Below are 20705 nucleotides of genomic sequence, written 5' to 3'. Positions count from 1 at the left end.
AGCAGATGGGGAGGCGGCTCTCGCCGTCCATGGCGGAGCTTTGCGAGCTGGGCATGTCACGGCCGTGACATGAGGTGCTCGTAGGAGGCGCACAAGCCTCTCTGTCCTCTTCGGGAAGAACTCGCTGCTGGGGACGAGAACAGCTTCCCTGGAGAGCGAAGGTTCTCCTGATCCTCACAGGAGGGTCTGGCGCGTCGTCTGCCAGGCTCGGGCGATCCCCCTGCTCTTTGGCCTGTCCCGTGGGCTCTCCCTGCATTCGGATCTTCCTGTAGGGGCCTCCTGGGCCCTTGGCTTCCGGGCCCTGGCAGTGAGGGCGATGCGGATGGGCTGGAGTCTTCGGATCCACCACCTCCTCCTGATGAACCTTCTTAACATTTTCTTGTTTGCATGTGGTGTTACAATGTTATGCAACTTTTTAGATGATCTTTGCTAATGAAAATTTTTATGAGGGTCTCATTACCAAAATATACAAAGGAGATTTTAAAAAGCTTAAACCTTAACCTCCAAAAATTCACATCGTAATTAATAAATGGGCAATTGGTTCATAAACACATGAAGAAATGCTCTAGATCCTAAGCTATAAAGGACATAGCAAATGAAAACAATACAGGGAATGCATATCACTCCAGTCAGAATAGCCAACATCAAGAATACAAACTATAGCAAGTGCTGTCAAAGATGAGTGGGAAAAGAAGTTCTAATACACTGTTGGTAATAATGTAAATTCATACAACCAATGGAAAATGTTATGGAGATTTCTGAAAAGAATAAAAAAAGAACAACACTATGATCCAACAACCCTACAAATTGGATACTCTACTACTTGAGCTATGGTGCCACTTCTAGCATTTTCTGAGTAGTTTATTAGAGATAGGAGTCTCATGAACTTTCTTGCCCCAACTGGCTTTGAACTGCATTCCTCAGATCTCAACCTCCTGAGTAGCTAGGATTACAGGTGTGAACTATCATCACCAACTCTTTAACTTTTTTTATTAAAAGGAAGCTTTTGAGCAATATAAACTCATGACACATTGATCACTAAAGCTTTATGGAAACTCTCTAGAAAAGGTTAGACACTCACACTCAGTCCACTAGTGGGTAGACAATAACATGACTTTATGGTGGACTCCGGTAAACTAGACTTGCTTTATTTTCCCTTCATCTATGTTTATTTTAACATCTGTCTTTCTTTTTCCTGCCATATACTAGTTTATTTGTTTTTTCCTGGTTTGCTGTTTTGCACTTTGTTAATCTTGCAATTGAAGAGCATTTCAAGAGGCAAGTTAGAACAGTGAGAAAAACACTGTTTTTGTTCATTTGGCTCCAGCTGAATTTATACCTGGTAGCAAAAGAGCTTATGGTTCTTGTTTATGTGGTTAACTTCTGTACTGATTACTTCTGTTCCAGCTATTAAGTCACTGACCTTGTTTGTAGATCTTCTGCTCAATTGGATTCAATTTGTCACTGAGGAGTTGTTTCAGAACATTTACTTTTTGCTTGGGCACCTGGTGGAGGGCAGGGTGATGGGGCTTCCCTCTACTCTGCAGGGCAGGCAAGCGAGGGACACAGACCTGAGCACATTTCTCCCTTCACTCTCCTGGAGTTCTTTGCTGTGAGAAGGAAAATGCTCCCATTTTCTTTTCCTAATGCTTCTTGGATTCTCATCAGTGACTTTTTGCAGTCTATTACTTGCCTATCTGATTAGAAGACCATTGTCATAATTAACATGCCTGGAATTCAAGCAGATTTTGTCTAACAGAAAATTAAATTTGAAATGCTATCAGAATAAAGAAGACTGAGCCGGGCGCTGGTGGCTCACGCCTGTAATCCTAGCTACTCAGGAGGCTGAGATCTGAGGATCGCGGTTCAAAGCCAGCCCGGGCAGGAGAGACCACGAAACTCTTATCTCCAATAAACCACCAGAAAACCGGAAGTGGCCCAAGTGGTAGAGTGCTAGCCTTGACCCGAAGAACTGAGGGACAGCGCTCAGGCCTAGAGTCCAAGCCCCACAACTGACAAAATTGTAACCCCTCTGTATGGTATTTTCACAATAAAAATAAATAAATAAATGAGGAAAAAAGAGAGAGAGAATATTCAAATGGAAAACAAAATGTAAGAAAATATCCTGTTGCCAGGTGCCGGAGGCTCACAACTATAATCCGAGCTACTCAGGAGGCTGAGATCTGAGGATCACAACTCGAAGTCAGCCTGAGCAGGAAAGTCCATAAGACTCTTATTTCCAATAAATTAACAAAAAATGCCAGAAGTAGAGTTGTGGCTCAAGTAGTTAGAATGCTAGCTTGAGCAAAAGATGCTCATGGACAACGTCTAGGTCCTGAGTTCAAACTCCAAGACCAGCATCCAAAAATAAGAAAAGAAAATATCACGTTGAAATAAATGTTGCTACAGCTCTCTTTAAACCAGTATTGCAAGAGTTACCAATGCAAAGGCTTGTGGATTTTTATTAACATCTTACCTCATAAGAGGTTGTCAGAAAGCTTTTAATTTGTCAACAAACTAGGTAAGGATTCAGTCACCTAAGTGCTAGGTCAAGGTAGTTATACTACCTTACCATATGAGCATCTACCATATGCCATAGAGCAATTTTAATTACATCTAATCTTTGGTCATGTATTCATTCATTTATTTTGTAGCATGGGAGTTTGAACTCAGGACTCCTTGCTTGCTAGGTAGTTACTTTACCATTTGAGCTATATTCCCAGTTCTTATCTGCTGTATTTTTTAGGAAATGTATCTTGTTTTTAATCACAGGTGGCCTGAGAGTGCTGTGTTTTTACCTACAGCTATCCCCTTTCCCTGTGTAGCTAGAATGAAAGGAGCAGCCACCATGGTCAGCTTATTTTATTCAAATGGGGTCTAAATAATTTTTTTTCACTCTGGCTGGCCTAGAACCATAGTTCTCCTGATCTCTACTCAAGATGTTCATGGGACTACAGGTTTGAGAGACCTTACCTTAACTTCATTTAAGGGGAAAAAAATCTATTTCATTCCTTGTTTTCTGTGTTTTAGGAATTTCCTGGTAACTAGTGATTTGTATTTCTGTTTTAGCAACAGATAAATTAATGGATGAATGGATAGATGGATGGATGCATAGATGGATGAATAAATGGAAAAACAAGTGGATAAATTAAACTGGATCACAGCCTGCTGGGATTTTTTTGTCCCCTTCTTTTAGGCCCCAAATAGCAATGGTTTCCTTTCCAAAGCCTGCAACTTACTCAAGGAACTGGAAGTGCAAATGAAATTAATATTTAAATGCATTACTAGAAGCTAAGAAGCACTTTAGCATTTTTTGTCCAATAAACTTTGTTTCTAACTTTGAATAAACAATCCAAAAATTAAAAGCCCAAATTTTTAAAAATACTTTATTAACATTTGTTACTATACATGAATTCTAGCTGAACACCAGTGACTCATACCTGTAATTCTAGCTACTCAGGAAGCTGAGATCTGAGGATTGCAATTAGAAGCCAGTCTAGTGAGGAAAGTCCTTGAGATTTTTTTTTTGGGGGGGGAGGGGGGTCCGGTCATGGGGCCTGAACTCTGGACCTGGGTGCTGTCCCTCAGCTCTTCAGCTCAAGGCTAGTGCTCTACCACTTGAGCCACAGCGCCACTTCCGGCTTTTTTCTTTTTGCTTATGTGCAGGACCTCTGGCAGGCAAGGCAAGTGCTCTACCACTGAGCCACCTTCCCAGCCCAGTCCTTGAGATTCTTATCTCCACTAATCTACCTAAAAAGCCAGAAGTGCAATTGTGGCTCAAGTGGTAGAGCTCTAGCCTTGAGCACAGAAGCTTAGGGATAGTGCCCATGCCCAGAGTTCAAGTCCCAGGAACAACCACCCCTCCTCCCCACCAAAAAAAATAAAACCATGAATTCCATTTTGGAGTGTAAATTTGGGGAGTAAAACAATGTCCTTTACTACTGTAAGCATAAAAGCAACACCATTTCTACTTCTATGCAGTAGGCAGTGTATTGAGTGTTATTGGCTAGTTCCTTGATCTTTAATAGTATGTGAATAAGGGTGATCTGGAGTTGAACAATTACTCAAAAATGCTCAAGTGCACACAGAAAATGAGCCAGGATTTGGTACTAAACTTTCGACATTCAGAGTCTAATACCTACATTAGATCTATGTTTATCTAGAGATTGCCAATTTCAAGAACACTCCCTGTGGAGCTGATATGAGCACTGTTCAGCCTTTGCCTCATTGTGTTTGTTTCCTCTAGCAAGTTTTGCTTCCAACAACACAAACTCGATATTTTCTTTGAGCTTTGAAACATGTATTTCTTGGGAGAAAATATAATATCAGTTTCTAGTGGAATTGTAATTATGAATCTGAAAAGTGATTTTCTTTAGTTAGAAGAGAAATCGAGTGCATAGTAGATGATTGTATGTGAGGAGGTATATATAACCTATTTTTGTAAGTCCTGTTATTTTGAATCCTATCCTAATCCGTGTGCTCAGTAGCTTTACATATTACTTATGTAAACAGTGATCCTTGATCTCATTTTACAGGTGAGAAACAGAGGCTTAGTGAGGTCATTTTAAGTCAGATAAACCACCTCTTTAAAGAGTAGAGCTAAGAAAATTTAGGAAAAAAAAAAGAAAAGATGTCTGATTTCAAAGCCTTTCTTATTTGATGATATTGTTCCTTGTTCCTTCTCAAATTCTGATTTCCACGGAATTGAAAACGCAATTGATGCCCCTGCGTCACCAGATCAAACACCTATTCTGTGCCAGGCTTCTCATATTCAGTGTGTCTCATAAGAATAGTGCAGCCCTGGCCTACGCTCGGGTGGTTCACGCCTGTAAGTTTAGCTACCCAGGAGACTGAGATCTGAGGATCGAGGTCCGAAAGCCCATGCAGGAAAGTCCATAAGACCCCTCTCTCCAATTAATCACTCAAAAGAAAAAGCTGCAAGTGGACCTTTGGCTAGGAGTGAGAGAGCGCTAGCCTTGAGGAAAAACCTCAGGGACAGTGCCCAGGTTAAGACACTATGTTGAAAAACGAACTTTACAATTTAGGCAAGGAGGCAGGGGAGTGTAGTTGAGGAGGTGGGAGGGAAGGGATGGTAGGGGAAAGACAAAGAAGGTAACAATGCTTGATAAGAAATGTATTCATTACCTTGCTCATGTAACTGCCTCTGCACAGTATTTTCACAATAAAAAACTTATTTTTTAAAAAAGAATGATAGTCACAAAGAAAGAAAGAGAGAAAGAAAGAGAGAAAGAAAGAGAGAAAGAAAGAGAGAAAGAAAGAGAGAAAGAAAGAAAGAAAGAAAGAAAGAAAGAAAGAAAGAAAGAAAGAAAGGAAAGAAAGAAAGAAAAGAAAAGAAACCAGGACACACTGATCCAAGGCAACAGCACCCCCACCAGGCAGGACATGAAGTTGAAGCCAAACTGTGTGGGTCCCATCGGCTTGTTAATCCATCACTCTGTTCCAAGTAACTTCAGCCCAGACTCAGAAATAACACTCTCCCTGCACCAAAACAGGAAGTCATTTTTGAGGAAGGAAACCTATTTTTTTTTACACTCAAATAGCCAAGAGGCAGTATTTAGAATTTTAACAAGTAATTTTAATTCGAATTGTTCTGGCATAATACAATTGGTATTCAACGCTGTTTTTTTTTTTTCATTTGTTTTTTGCACTTGGGGCCTTACACTTCTGCTGGTTTTCTTCTTACAGCCAGTATTCTTATCACTTGACTTAGGCCTCAAGCCCAACATTTTGTGAGTTAATTGGAAGTGAGTTTCTACCATGCTGTTTTTGAAACTTTAGTCCTTCAGGTCTCTGTGTTCTGAGTAGCTAGTATTACATGTATGAGCTACCAGCTCCTGGTCTCAACACTTATTTTTAAATTGGTAATTTAGTTACCTGTGTTACCTTTTTTGTGACTCTAATCTCTATTAAAGGTTATGCAATCTTGATTTTCATGTATATAATGTGTGTGTGCGTGCATGTGTGCATGTGTGTGCGTGTGTGCGTGTATACACCAGTCCTAGGGTTTGAACTCAGTATCAGGGCACAAACCGTGAGCCCTTCATGTTCACTATTGGCATTCTACCACTTGAGCCATAGTTACACTTCCAGCTTTTGGTAGTTAATTGGTAATAAGAGCCTCATGAACTTTCCTGCCTGGGCTGGCTTTCCAATCCTCAGATCTCAGCCTCCTGAGTAGCTAGGAATACAAGCATGAGCCACTGGTGACCAATCTCCAGGTATATAGCTTTCTGTATGCCACTTTTATTTGCATGTTCTATGGTGTGCTTAACTAATAAATCCCGCATAAAAATGTATTATATTTGGTTTATAAGCTGAAGATTGCACATATAAAATTAGCCCATTTCTTTTAGTTCACAGGTTCAAATAAACTTTTAACAAATATATAAATTGATAGTTGTTGATAAATAAAATAAAAAATATCTCCCATATTGGGAAAATGCTTAGCTATATTTGTTTTCAAAAGTTAGATGATCAAGTACAATGGCCTTTTTTTCTTTTTTTAAATATATTTTTATTGTAAAAATACTGTACAGAGAGGTTGCAGTTATATGAGTAGGGCAATGAGTACATTTCTTTTTTTTTTTTTTTTTTGGGTCCGGTCGTGAGACCTGAACTCTGGGCCTGGGCGCTGTCCCTCAGCTCTTCAGCTCAAGGCTAGCACTCTACCACTTGAGCCACAGCGCCACTTCCGGCTTTTTATTTCTGCTTATGTGGTGCTGAGGAATCGAACCCAGGGCCTCTGGCATGCAAGGCAAGCGCTCTACCACTGAGCCACCTTCCCAGCCCCATGAGTACATTTCTTATCAAGCACTGTTACCGCCTCCTTTGTTTTTCCCCTACCATCCCTTTTCTCCCCACCTCCCTCTCCCCGCCTCCTGAAATTAAAGTTCATTTTCAATATAGTGTCTTGTACATCTCATTGTTACAATGGTCAACCTGTATCCTTATTTAAGCATTTTGTTATATCCCTTCCCCTCCCCAAATTATAAAAATGTATATACAAGATGCAGAACAGAATCAAATACAGTGAAAACAGGGATTCTACCGTGGGAGAAGGACATACAAAAGAAACAGAAGAATCACATAGCCCATGGGCTTTTTTTCTGTTTTATTTACAATTTATTGGGTCTTCATTGAAATATAGTTCTTTTACTCTATGAAAAATACAATTTTTATAAATTAAAAATTTTGTAAATCATTTCAAATTAAAATTTTATTTTCCCCACATCTTATTAGTAGCAATTAACTTTACAAAGTAATTTCATTTGACATGTCCAAATATGTAATACAATGTTCTTCCATCACTCTCTCTCATCCTCGCTTTTGAAACCAAACCAATTTCAATAAGCTTGACTGTTTTCACACGTGTACATGAAGGATTTTGACCATATTTACCTTCCCCTTCTTTGTGTTGTGTTTCAAATCCCGATATTGTTATCCATCTATTCCCCTATATTGATCAAAATTTCTTTAGATTCTTGGTATATGAGCCCACTCGTGAAAACTTCTGTAGATATTTCCAAACTGCCCAGCCAAGAGCTGAGTTTGTGAGCATTCTCACAGACTAGATAGTGTGAGTGTGCTCCTCTATCCATCCAACCCAATCCTGGATGTATCAACTGAACATGTACACGTTCAAATTCTTATGGGGGAGCTTGAGTACACTAGAAGTCATTCACAGTGAGAGTGGTACATTGGGATCAGAGCACTGAAATGTCTCAGAGGAAGACCCTAAATCAGAGACATCATAGGTTCACATGCAAATGTCCAGAACCCAGTGTTAGATAAGGTCATCCAGAGACACGGAATAGATAGATATCTAGATCGATCGATCGATCGATCGATCGACAGACAGACAGACAGACAGACAGACATAAGAGACTCATTATGAAGAATTAGTTCACATTATTATGGTAGTGTGGAAGTCCCCAGATCTGTAGTTGGCAGCTAGAAACCCAGGAGAGCTGGTAGTATAGCCCCTATCTGATTCTGAGGGTCTGTGAACAGGGATAACCACCATATAAGTTCAGGTCAGAAAGCTGGAAGGTTCGAAGCATAAGGCAAGCTGATGATAGAGTTTTGGGATTTTTGTTTGTTTGTTTGTTTTATTGTGAAAATACTGTACAAAGGAGTTACAAGTACCTGGGCAAGGTAATGAGTGCATTTCTTATCAAGCATTGTTGCCCCCTCCTTTGTTTCCCCTTCCCATCCCTTCCCATCTACCCCCCCCAGCCCCGCCCACCCCTCCCCCCTCCACCAAAGTTGTAAAAGTTCGTTTTTCCACATAACATCTTGTACATCTCATTGTTGCAATGAGTCCACCTGTATCCCTATTTAAACGATTTGTTTTTCCCTTCCCCTCCCCAAATTATACCAACATCAAATACAGTGAAAACAGGGGTTATTCCGTGGGGGAGGGACATACAAAGCAACAAAACAATCACCTTATAAATAAGTTAGAAACAATAGCAAGAAAGAAAAAACATTTGAGTCCTTATCTTGGGGTTCATTTCACTAAACATCAACTTATCTGACCATTTCTGCTTATCTCAGACATATACTAGTTATAACAAATAAGGGAAACCATGGAACCTATGTTTCTTTGGGCCTGGCTTACTTTACTTAATATAATTTTTTCCAAGTCTTTCCATTTCCTAACAAATGGGGCAATGTCATTCTTTCTGATGGAGGCAGAGAATTCCATTGTGTATATATATATATATATATATATATATATATATATATATATATATATATATATATATATATATACCACATTTTCTTGATCCATTCATCTACTGAGGGGCATCTGGGTTGGTTCCATATCTTAGCTATTGTAAATAATGCTGCAATAAACATAATTGTGCTGGTAGCTTTAGTATAGTCTTGTTTGTGATCAGGTAAATGCCCGAAAGTGGGATTGCTGGGTCATAGGGGAGGCCTATGTGGAGTCTTTTGAGGAACCTTCATAATACTTTCCAAAGTGGTTGAACAAGTTTACACTCCCACCAACAATGAAGTAAGGTTCCCCTCTGTCCACATTCCCTCCAGCATCTGTTGTTATTAGAGTTCTTGATTATAGCCATTCTAACTGGGGTGGAGTGGTGTTTCAATGTTGTTTTGATTTGCATTTCTTTTATGGCTAGGGATCTTGAGCATTTCTTCATGTGTCTATTGGCCATTCTTATTTCCTCTTCAGAGAAGTTTCTCTTTAAGTCTTTAGCCCACTTATTTATTGGGCAGTTGTTTCTTTGAGGATTTGTTGTTGGGGGATTTAATTTTTTGAGTTCCAGGTATATTTTAGATATGAGACCCTTATCCATTGTATGGCTAGTGAAGATCTTCTCCCAATCCGTGGGCTTTCTATTGATCTTGCTAGCTATGTCCTTTGCCATGCAGAAGCTCTGAAACTTCATGCAATCTCATTTGTCCAACCTTTCTTTGATTTGTTGTGTTTCCGGGTCTCTATTAAGAAAATTTCTCCTGTGCCAAGGAGACCTAGGGTTTCTCTTATTCCATCTTGTAATGTTTTCAGAGTGTCTGCTTTGACTTTGAGGTCTTTGATCCATTTGGAGTTGATTCTGGTGCAGGGTGATATATAAGGATCTAGCTAGTGATTAACCAATTTTGCCAGCACCATTGACTGAAGAGGCCGTCTTTCTTCCATTCTATTTTTTTAGCTCCCTTATCTAAGATTGGATGGCTATCGGTCTGTGGGTTCATTTCTGGGTTTTCAATTCTATTCCATTGGTCTTGAGGTCTGTTCTTGTGCCAGTACCAAGCTGTTTTGATTACTATGGCTTTGTAGTAGAGTTTGAAGTTTGGAATTAATATTCCTCCAGCACTGTTCTTTCTGTTAAGGATTGTTTTTGCTATTTGTGGTCTTTTTTTGTTCCATAAGGATTTTTGGATTGCCTCTTCTATTTCCTTAAAGAATGAGTTTGGAATATTGATAGGTATTGCATTGAATTTGTACATAGCCTTGGGAAATATTGCCATTTTCACGATGCTGATCTTTCCAATCCAATAGCATGGGAGGTTTTTCCACTTTCTGAGTTCTGTTTTGATTTCCTTTTTCAGGTTTTTAAAGTTTTTGATTATATAGAGTTTTAAGTCCAAAGGCAATGAAAACAAAAGCTCATGTAGTGAGGCAAAACATGCTTCCCCTGCCTCATAGAAGTTCAGCTGTTTGAAGCTGGACACTAGTGGTTTACGCCTGTAATCCTAGCTACTCTGGAGGCTGAGATCTGAGGATCAAAACCAGCCTGGGCAGGAAAGTCTGTGAGACTCTTATCTCCAATAAACCACTAGAAAACCAGAAGTGGCACTGTGGCTCAATCAATCGGTAGAGCGCTTGCCTTGAGCTGAAGAGTGCAGGGACAGCACCCAAGCCCAGAGTTCAAGCCCCACAACAGACCAAAAAAAAAAAAAGAAGAAGAAGAAGAAGAAGTTCAGCTGTTTGGAGTACTCAGGACTTGTACTGCTTGAGTGTGGACCACCCATACTAGGAAGATCTATGACTCTTCTCAGTCTGTTGATGGAAATGTTAATCCCATCTGCGAACACCCACACAAATATCTAAACGACCTATGCCCTAATCCAATTATAACAGACTGTTGATCATCACAAATCTGCCTCTCATCTGTCTCTGTCTGTCTGTCTCTCTCTCACACACACCAACACACAAACACACACACATACCACAAACAAAGACACAGATAAAAGTTTTCATAACAAAGTATACAGAAATACTCAGGCCAATTATAGTCCTATTTCTATAACTGGTCATATGTTTTGTACTTGACACAAACATTCTGTTAGTCACAGAAAAAAATAAAATGAAAAGAAGCCCTGAGTGGAAAACAAGAATGATTCTCAGCGCCTTGCTCATGTGGCATCATCACAGGCTTTCTCATTCCAGAGCACCTCCATCATCCTCAAGGAAGGCATCTCCACTAGCAGCCACCTGCTGGTCCATCCCTCTGCTCACCTCTCCCCTACCACAACTGCTCTGTTTCTGTCTGTGGTTGGCCTATTTCCATGGTATTAGGATCCATAACACATTGGCTGGAACGTTTGGAAAGCATTATTTTGTATATAAAATAGGATGCACCCTGTTTGACCATTGGCCATGACTTCCTCTGTGAGGAGCGTCTGGTTCCTTAATGACATTATGGAAGCACACAAGCTGGAGAGAAGGAGCAGCACAGGGAACAAGGATACATGATCTTTTTATTCTTCTCACCCAAGAGCCTCCCCAACATAGAATGATTCTCTGATTCCATCACTATTTCTTTCACTCAGAAACAAGTGTCTCCACAGCACTAAGCCCAGGGCTAAGACAGAAAAGTCTACATTGTCCCCAGATCCATAGTCTTGAAAAGATACAAGCCTATGAGCAATCTGACATCACGTGTAGTTTAAGTGTTGTTCGTGGGATTGTGCTATTGGGGTACTCATGGCACCTAGAGAGTTCACCACAAGGTCTACACGGTGAACATCCCCTGCACAGCCTGCTTTCTTCCTGCCTTCATCCACCTGACTCATTCCCATTTCCAGCCTCCCTGCTTCTTCATGGGGACTTGTTTGGAGCTATGGCATGCATCCTGCGGTCTATTCCTTTCCCTCAGCCCAAGAGATCTACCCTATTTGAGCCTAATTTCTATGCACTCTCCCCAAACCCATATGCCCATTGTCTCCTCTTGCAAATTTTTATTTCAGGCTGGTTCAGGACTGCAAGATTAGGTGGAGCTCATCCTGTCAGACCAGAAGCCAACTGGATTTAGAAATACAGGTGCTGGGAAGGTGGCTCAGTGGTAGAGTGCTTGTTTTGCATGCATGAGGCCCTCAGCTCGATTCCTCAGCACCACAGAAGCAGAAAAAGCCAGAAGTGGGGCTGAGGCTCAAGTGGTAGAGTGCTAGTCTACAGCTGAAGAGCTGAGGGACAGCGCCCAGACCCAGAGTTCAGGCCTCACGACTGACCTAAAACAGAAAAATACTATCCCCAGAACTGTAACTTGAATAATACCCACTAAACAGGTGTTGTGTATTTGATATCACTCAGAGATGACTCCTGTGAGGTCTTTAATTTTGTTAATATGATCAATGTACTGACTTGAGTAAGTTGTACTATCTTTGTATGCAGGCAATTAATCCCAGATTACATCATCTGCTCATGCATGCAATTGTTCCAAGATTGTACCATCCTTGTATGCATGTGATCAACCCCACTTCATCCTGCTCAATAATCTTTTTAATGTGTTGTTGAACTTAGATTGCTAATCTTCTGTTAAGGATATTTGAGTCTTTGTTCATTAAGGATATTGGCCTATAGTCCTATTTTTCTTTTTCTGTTTTCTTCTTTTGTTATATCCTCATGTGGTTTTGCTATCTGCATCATTTCTGACCTCATAGAATTAATCTAGAACAACTCCTTTCTCCTAAAATTATTGTTATTGTGTTACAAAAATTGGTATTCTTCTTTACATGTCAGATAGAGCAGTGAAGTCATCATATCATGGGTTTTTCGTTTATTATTCAATATTGTTAGGGTATATGTGGATTAGAATCTCAGATCTTAGCAAGTTCACAGACTACATATTGCAGAGGAAAGAAAAGACAATGGTATCTTGCCTAGAATTCTGGCCACATGGAATTTTGAAACCTTTTTTTTTTTTTTTGGTCCGGACGTGGGGCCTGAACTCTGGGCCTTGGCGCTGTCCCTCAGCTCTTCAGCTCAAGGCTGGCACTCTACCACTTGAGCCACAGCGCCACTCCGGCTTTTTTCTTTTTGCTTATGTGGTGCTGAGGAATCGAACCCAGGGCCTCAGGCATGCAAGGCAAGCGCTCTACCACTGAGCCATCTTCCCAGCCCCTCACATGGAATTTTGAAAACAGTACCTCTCCTCAAGAGAGAGAGAGAGAGTGTGTGAATGCTTGAACTCAGGGTCTAGACAGTATCCTTGAACTTTTGTGCTCAAGGTTAGCACTCTGCCACTTGAACTTCTGCCTTTTTGGTAGTTAATTGGAGATAGGAGTCTCATGGATTTTCCTGCTTTGGCCTGGCTTTTAACCACAGTCTTCAGATCTCATCTTCCTGAGTATCAAGGATTACAGGCATGAACCACATCCCAGAAAGAATCCTTGTTTTATCTGAGAAATGAGCTTAGATTTTATGCTATCCTTGATTCTATGTGATTATATATGTTCTTACTTTGTAAGTGGACATCAGGAGACAGAAGGCAGGTTATATTTTGGAAAACAAAAAGGACAAATGAGGTCTCCAAGTTACTTACTTCCTGGCCTAGTATATGAGACCCTCACACATCTCCCTGGGGCAACCCTTCCACTTCTACCAAGAGATGGGGACCTGGGCTAGGAAGCCCACTCTATCAGCATGATTTAGGAACACAAATCAGGAAACTTCTCTCTCATTAAGGTGAAGAAAGATTCATCACAATCTTGAAAGGCATGAAAAAAGCAAACTATCTTTGAGTCCTCACATTTCTTAGGAAACCTGGCTTATAGTGAATGAATCTCAGTCATCATCCCCAGTGAGAATTTTAGCTCATCTAAACACAATGTTATTGAAGTTTGTTTTTTTTTTTACATTTCTTACTAGTATAGGATGGGTGTGTTACCACTTCTCACCACTAGAGAGCAAAACAAGGGCAGGAAGGCCAAGATCAGTCTAAATCAAAGCAGCCTTCTCCTTTCTATTCTATTCACCAACTCCTCTAATCACATCCTGAGTCCCACACAGCCTAAGCCACCATGCTCAGGCTCTGTCTCTGTCCCAGTCATCCTCCTTTTTTGTTTTTTGGGTGTTTTTTGGGTGTAGGGAGGTGGACAAATTAAACACTTCACCACCTCATGCCTTAATGTATTCTCTATCCCCTGTTTTCCACAGTCGTCCCTCTGCCTGGCTCTTCCTTCTTGCCCTCTAGTATCCGTTTCAGTGCCAATCAGTCAGTCTTCCTGATGAGTTGGTTGAACCAAGCTTCCACCCTGTCACTGTGTCTCACCATTTCAGGTTAGTGTCCTGAAAGGCATGCACAGTAAGGGGCAGCAAAGCATTCTGCAAACCCTCAAATGTCCCAGGATTCACCTGCGCAACTCTGCCCTGCAAGAACACCAGCCACAGACTACAGCCTATGAAGGAGGGTGGTTGCTGTCCAGTAAGTTTTACTCATAAATTGGGTGGTGGGCTAGGTTTGACTTCTAGGCCATTGCTGGCCAATCCTTGGTCTTCCATACAATATCTGGCATTTTCCTTACTTTTCCACTGTCTGCTCTCTAATTCTGTTCACTGTTGTTGCTCTATGCCAGAACAGGGCCTGGCATACAGCTGACCCGGGATGCCTGTTAAACACTTGCAGGAGTAAATGTCTGGGGAACTGCATTGCTCTCCAAAACCCCAGACAATCTGTGGACTTCTCGTTCCCTTTCTTCCAGCCCCTTTTCCCTGGTAATCTAGCTTTCACTTTCTCATCATGACTACACCTGTACCAGTGGACAGGTGACCACCACAATCTGGGGATCACAGCGCAAGCACTGGAAGGTGATGTGATTCAACCCAGAAGGAAAGGTTGGCAGCGCCTCATTACACAAGTGTGCTTCACTTCTGGTGAAGCTGCTGCTGCCAACATTGTCCCCTTTTCTAAAATATTACTAGACACCTCCCCACTGTCTAATACTTCAATTAAGACAAATAAACTGCTTTTTTGTTTTTAATTATATTATTTACTTCCCATTAGTGATAGTTTACAAGAAAATTGGTGATTTGAGACCATTTAGCCAAGTCGGTGAGGGGCTGTGTATGTCTCCCCACTCAGAATTCCCATTCTGTCTCCGTAGTCAGGGTCTGCACCTGCCTAGACAATCTAACTCTGTGTCACCTCATCTTCATCAGACCACCCAGAACTGATGAATAGCTCTTTTTTTAACCTGATAAGTAATACAGGAAAATTGTATAAACTCTAAAGGTACCATGTGATGTTCTGCTACATGCACACATTATGTGATGTTTAAATGAGTTAAAACTTGAGCATCTCTTCAAACCTATATTATTTCTTTACAGAAAGAAAATGCACCAATTTCCTTTCTTGTTGGTTTTTGAAAGATATAATAGAATGGTACTCTGTGCAGGCATACTTCTATGGGATCACACATCAGAACTTCTTACGTTTGTCTATGATGTAGTAAAATTTTATCTACCCTTCTCCATCTCTCCCTATCCAGTTAAAGTCTGCAACTTCTGGTAGCCCTCATCATTCCCTATTTTCCATGAGATCAGCCTTTTTCAACCTATATCCTTCATGTAACTGAAGCACTTGTCATTAAGGGTTTAGCTAACTTCATTTGATTCATCCAAGGCACAAATCAAAGTATTTCTTTTATGTCTGAATAATATTCCATTGTGTATATGTATCTCATTTTCTTTATCCACTCATGGGTTGATGGCTTTGTAGGTTGTTTCTATTTCTTAACTATTGTGAATAGTGCTAACAAAATCATGGATACAAGGTATGCCTTTGGAAAAATACCTGGTAGTGAGGTTGTTGGATCACATCCTGAGTTTTGCTTTTAATTTTTGAGAAACCTCCATACTATTTCCCAGCAACCATGTGCAGATTTCTTTTTCTCCACTTTATTGCTAGCTTCTGATAACTTGTTTTTCTAACAATCATTCTTATTGGAAAGAGGTAGAATGTTTATTGTGGTTTTGATTTGCATTCCTCTGATGACCAGTAATGTCCATTGTTTTATATCCATAATGATCATTATAAAACATTACTTCTGAAAGATTACTTTTTAGATCTGTTAACCAATTTTAACTGTTTCTTTACTGTTGGTGGTGTTCCTTTCATTTTCTGAATATTACCATTGTCAAAGGCATAGTGTGTAAACATTTTTGTCTTGTTGTATAGGTTGTCTCTGTACTCTGATGGTTATTTACTCTTACTTTTTAGTTTGATGCAAGCCCACTTATTTATTTTTGCTTTTTGTCCCTTTACTTCTTGGTCATCTAAAAATACCTCTCAAAAAACACAGCTATCATATTTGGTGTGTAACGTGAAGGAATGGATGGAGTTGGGAGAGATAGAAGAGGGTAGAAGGGGTGTCAAGATGCATTTTACTACCAACTGACCAGTTGAATTGAAACCTCTGTTGTGCAACTACTTAAGGGTAATTTTTAAAATTCCCTGTCCATTCCAATGAGCTTTCTTCTAGCTGTTCATAGGTTTAGAGCCTCCTCTTAATTCTTTATTTCATTTTGAGTGGATCTGTAAAGTCTGGGAGATAAGGGACTGTGTTCTACTCTGGCACATGCACACCTGCAGCATTTATTCCATCACTGCCCTGGTCCCAGTATCTTAGTCAAAAAACAGTTGGCTATAGATTTGTGGGTGTACTTCGAGACTTTCTATTCTAAGATTCCCTTGGTTTGTTGTGTTTTTAAGCTAGTTTGTGCTATTTTGAATACTACCACTTTGTAGTTTGTTTTGAAGTTACATCATGTAATGTGTTTTGCTTTATTCTTTTTACTTGAGATTGCTTTAGATGTGTGTGTGTGTGTGTGTGTGTGTGTGTGTGTGTGTGTGTGTGTGTGTGGTTGCATATAAAGTTTAGGATAGTTTTTTGTTTTTGTTTTTTTTTGGGGGGGAAGGGGTCAGGTCATGGGGCCTGAACTCTGGGCCTGGGCACTGTCCCTCAGCTCTTCAGCTCAAGGCTAGCACTCTACCACTTGAGCCACAGCACCACTTCTGGCTTTTTTCTTTTTGCTTATGTGGTGCTGAGGAATCGAACCCAGGACCTCTGGCATGCAAGGCAAGCGCTCTACCACTGAGCTACCTTCCAGCCTTAGGATAGATTTTTTTTTAGCTCTGTAAAACTCATTGGTGTTTTCATGACAATTGCACTGAATCTAGAGATACTTCAAATAGAATAGATTTAAAAAAAATTTTTTTTTTTTTGGTCAGTCATGGGCCTTGAACTCTGGTCCTGGACACTGACTTTCAGCTCTTCAGCTCAAAGTGCTCTACCACTTGAGCCACAGTACCACTTCCAGTTTTCTGGGTAGCTTATTGGAGATAAGAGTCTCATGGACTTCCTACCTGGGCTGACTTTGAATCATGATCCTCAGATCTCAGCCTTCTAAGTAGCTAGGATTACAGGTATAAACCACTGATGCCTTGCTCAAATAGAATAGATATTTTAACAAAATTGTTTCTTCTAATCCATGAACATGGCATGGCTTTCCTTGTTTTTCCTCTATCTTCATCTAATTATTTCATCAATGTGTCACACTTTCCATCATTGTGGGTTTTTATCTCCCTGGTTAAATTTAGTCTTAGACATTTTTCCTTATTTTTTGTACCTATTTTAAATGTAATTGCTCAATCAATTAAAAAAATAGACACAGATATACAATGGATTATTATTCTTTCAAAAATACTTCATAAAACCCTATCAATTATAACAACATGGATGGAACTGGAAAGTATTATGTTATGTGAAATAAACCAAATACTGAAACACAGACACCATGTGTATTTACTCCTTTACAGAAGCTAAAATTTTAAATCTTCTGCAAACAGAAAGGATTATAAAATTCACTAGGAGTTGCAAAAAAGTAAGAGAGGGAGTGTAGAGAAAAAGTAAATCATGGGTAATTAAATACAACTGTGGGAACTATTTCTGATGTTTTATAGCAAAACAAGCCACTTTGATATACAACAAAAGCTACAAATTTCAAGAATTTGAATATTTTTTCAATTAACCATTTATAATTTTGAGAACTAAAAATTTCTATTACCCCGATTTTGTGATTGCCTGTTTTATACCTGTATTAAATTACAAAACTGTGCCAACCAAGAGTAAAAATATCACATCGATGAAAATAAACTTTAAACATCTGAGTTAAACTAAACCTATTTGAAAAGCTTTTCTTGGGGCTGGGAAGGTGGCTCAGTGGTAGAGTGCTTGCCTTGCATGCCTGAGGCCCTGGGTTCGATTCCTCAGCACCACATAAGCAAAAAGAAAAAAGCCAGAAGTGGCGCTGTGGCTCAAGTGGTAGGGCGCTAGCCTTGAGCTGAAGAGCTGAGGGACAGTGCCCAGGCCCAGAGTTCACGACTGGACCCAAAAAAAAAAAAAAAAAAAAAGCTTTTCTTCCCATCATCTCTTTGTAGATCATCTGCCTATTCTTGCTCCAGTCAAGAAGCATGAGTCAGGCACAACTCCTAAGTGGATGGCATGCACTCTGCATAAACAATTCCATGCTTACTTGTGGTATATATCTGTTCTAAGACACATGGTGGATGGCTGAAACTATGTTTATGATTAAACTCTCCATACTGTTTTCCCATATGCAAATACATCTCTAATAATGTTTGACTAAATATTAGGCACAGTAAGAGATCCACAACAATAGTCACTCGTAGTAAAATAGAACAACATGACAACCCACTAGAACAAAATGGCTAACATCTCTACTCCAGCTCGTTGGGACCATCACTGGGCTAATGTAAGGAACACACAGCTCTGCAGCCTTGGATGTTAGATCTGACACCCAGATGCCTCTGATTGGCTGATGAGCACCTGTACACAGCACCCAAGTACTGCTCAAAGGGGTGATTTAGGTCTCCAGGCAACAGAACAGAACAGCATCAGATTTCATCTTACTACACAGAATGGTACACAATTGAAAATTTGTAAATCAATTTCCATTGCTTATCCATGACTGAGAGTAGGTGAATCAAACCTTAGAAAGAAAATAACATGAAAGGGGTAGAATACTGGTTTTGTAAATAATGAATTATTGGAAATACCAATCATGTTCAGTTATGTCTTCAAAGCTGAATTACCACTTAATCACATTTTTAAAAAAAACAACCCAACAGCATACATTGAAAACAGAGAAAGGGCCCACCACCATGTATAAAATTAAGTTTTATTTTAAAATTTATAATTTATATACTTCTTAAACAAATGAAAACTCAAAAAGTACTAGGGGATAATGTTAGCACCGAATATTAACAGAATATTGGCCCAGTTCATCAGTTATGATGATGTTTACTGGAGTAAACATGTAACACTTCCATATCCCAAGTGGTGTCTTCAGGGATTCCAGGGTATACACCACACCTCAGACACTGGCCAGGTTGAAGATGAAGTCCCTCCTGGTAGCATCATCCAGCAGCTCACACAGTTGGGAAGCTGGCATATGAGGCAATGCCGCAGTAGTTGTTTTCATCTCGGGCTATCTTTATATAGCCCCGTATGCCCCAATTTGTCCCCCAGCTGAAAAAAAAGGGAAAGTTTTCTACTTAATAAAAATAATACGGCACATTGATTTTAAACACTGAACCAGGGACCACAACGTAAGAGAACCAATTGAGATAAACAGATGTTCTTCTTCTTCATTTATGTTTTGTTAAGTATAATGCATAGAACTTTCACCCTCAAATGCAAACAATTACCTTACATAAATTTGCAAAGTTCAGAATTAGAGATAGGGTGAGATGCCTTTCTAGTAATGTCTGTTAGAGATGTAAGAACTTTCTCTGACTTTGGAAATGCATTGGTACGAAGGCCATATGAATAGCCTCAGAAAGCACATGACAGAATCCACACATTTGTGGTTCTATAACTCAGAGAAGGAGTTTTGGAACCTCTAGCCAAATATTGACTGTGAACAGTTCTCTTTTGGAATTCCCTTTAAGAATGGATTTTGGCTATTTCTACCTGTTCTTAACCAGCCAGTATTTTCTGATCTGTGATTGCTGCCTTTCGTATCCATAGCCAACCACCAGAACAGCATGAGTCACACTTGTGTTGCTGCAAGCCGGTTCATCATAAATACCTGAAGAAGAAAACCAAGGCTGAGATAAGATTCCAGAACCTGACAGTAACCCAGTATAATAAAAAAAAAACAAGGCATTTCTAAATTCACTAAATTGATATAAGATTTAAAAATAAAATCAACTAGTTGGAATTAACTTGACAAGTTTAGGACACAATGTATAGCAGTGGAAAACAGTGAAGCATTTTATCTTGCAAATCCTGTTTTTATCATGAACAAAACAATCTTGAATAGAACCTTTAATGGGAAGAAATTAACAGCTGAGTTTGTGAGTAGAGCCCTTATCAGAACTACATCTTTTGTTCAACATGTCTATTTGTCTGGATAAATACTTGCTGGGATGAACTGGTATCTGATGTGTTGCACTACACACCTAACTTATAGTGCCAAAATGGCCTCATCTAATGCTTGCAGACACATTAAAGGTGTCTTGCCAGAAGTTCTTGCACAATAGGGTGAATAAAAAATAAATGAAATAAAATATATTGTTAGCAAGGCTAGAAATTTGGGCTTTCATCAGAAATGCAAATTGGCACAAATCCTCTTGTAAAAAATCTTGTCTAGAGGCATGCAAGAGTATTCTATGAATTTTGTTAGTCTACCTATATGAACTAAGTCCAAGGAAACAGCACATAAAACTACATCACATGAATACGGAGGTTCTGTGAAGATTTAATTACAGAAATACAGTCTCTGGTGAATACTTTAACATCCAATAATCAGACTGGACTAAATAAATTGAGCTATGTAATAAATGAAGTAGCTACATTTAAAAGAAATACCCTCAGATCATATGGATACCCTTACAGTAATTAAT

General features: G+C 39.7%; 1 protein-coding gene and 1 long non-coding RNA gene across 3 annotated transcripts in view; one reads left to right on the top strand and one right to left on the bottom strand.

Annotated features, from left to right (window-relative positions):
- Positions 1-5005: 5005 nt before the first annotated feature.
- LOC122113660 lies at positions 5006-20154 on the top strand. The gene is made up of 4 exons (XR_006148460.1): positions 5006-5019; positions 5208-5214; positions 17680-17684; positions 20066-20154. It is a non-coding gene; the product is annotated as an uncharacterized LOC122113660 (long non-coding RNA).
- The window catches only part of LOC122113659 (procathepsin L-like), a 42101-nt gene continuing 40622 nt past the window's right edge, over positions 19227-20705 (bottom strand). For both annotated transcript variants that reach the window (XM_042686719.1, XM_042686720.1), the window contains 2 exons: positions 19771-19888; positions 19227-19326 (listed from right to left, as the gene is read on the bottom strand). In XM_042686719.1, the coding sequence (XP_042542653.1) occupies positions 19227-19326; positions 19771-19888 (218 nt within the window). The remainder of the gene's footprint in view (positions 19327-19770; positions 19889-20705) is intronic.

This window comes from Dipodomys spectabilis, unplaced genomic scaffold (genome assembly GCF_019054845.1).
Source record: "Dipodomys spectabilis isolate Male_0828 unplaced genomic scaffold, ASM1905484v1 ptg000098l, whole genome shotgun sequence".
Lineage (NCBI taxonomy): Eukaryota > Metazoa > Chordata > Mammalia > Rodentia > Heteromyidae > Dipodomys > Dipodomys spectabilis.
Note: the sequence above shows the minus strand (reverse complement) of the source record. Positions and strands in the feature narration are given on the sequence as shown.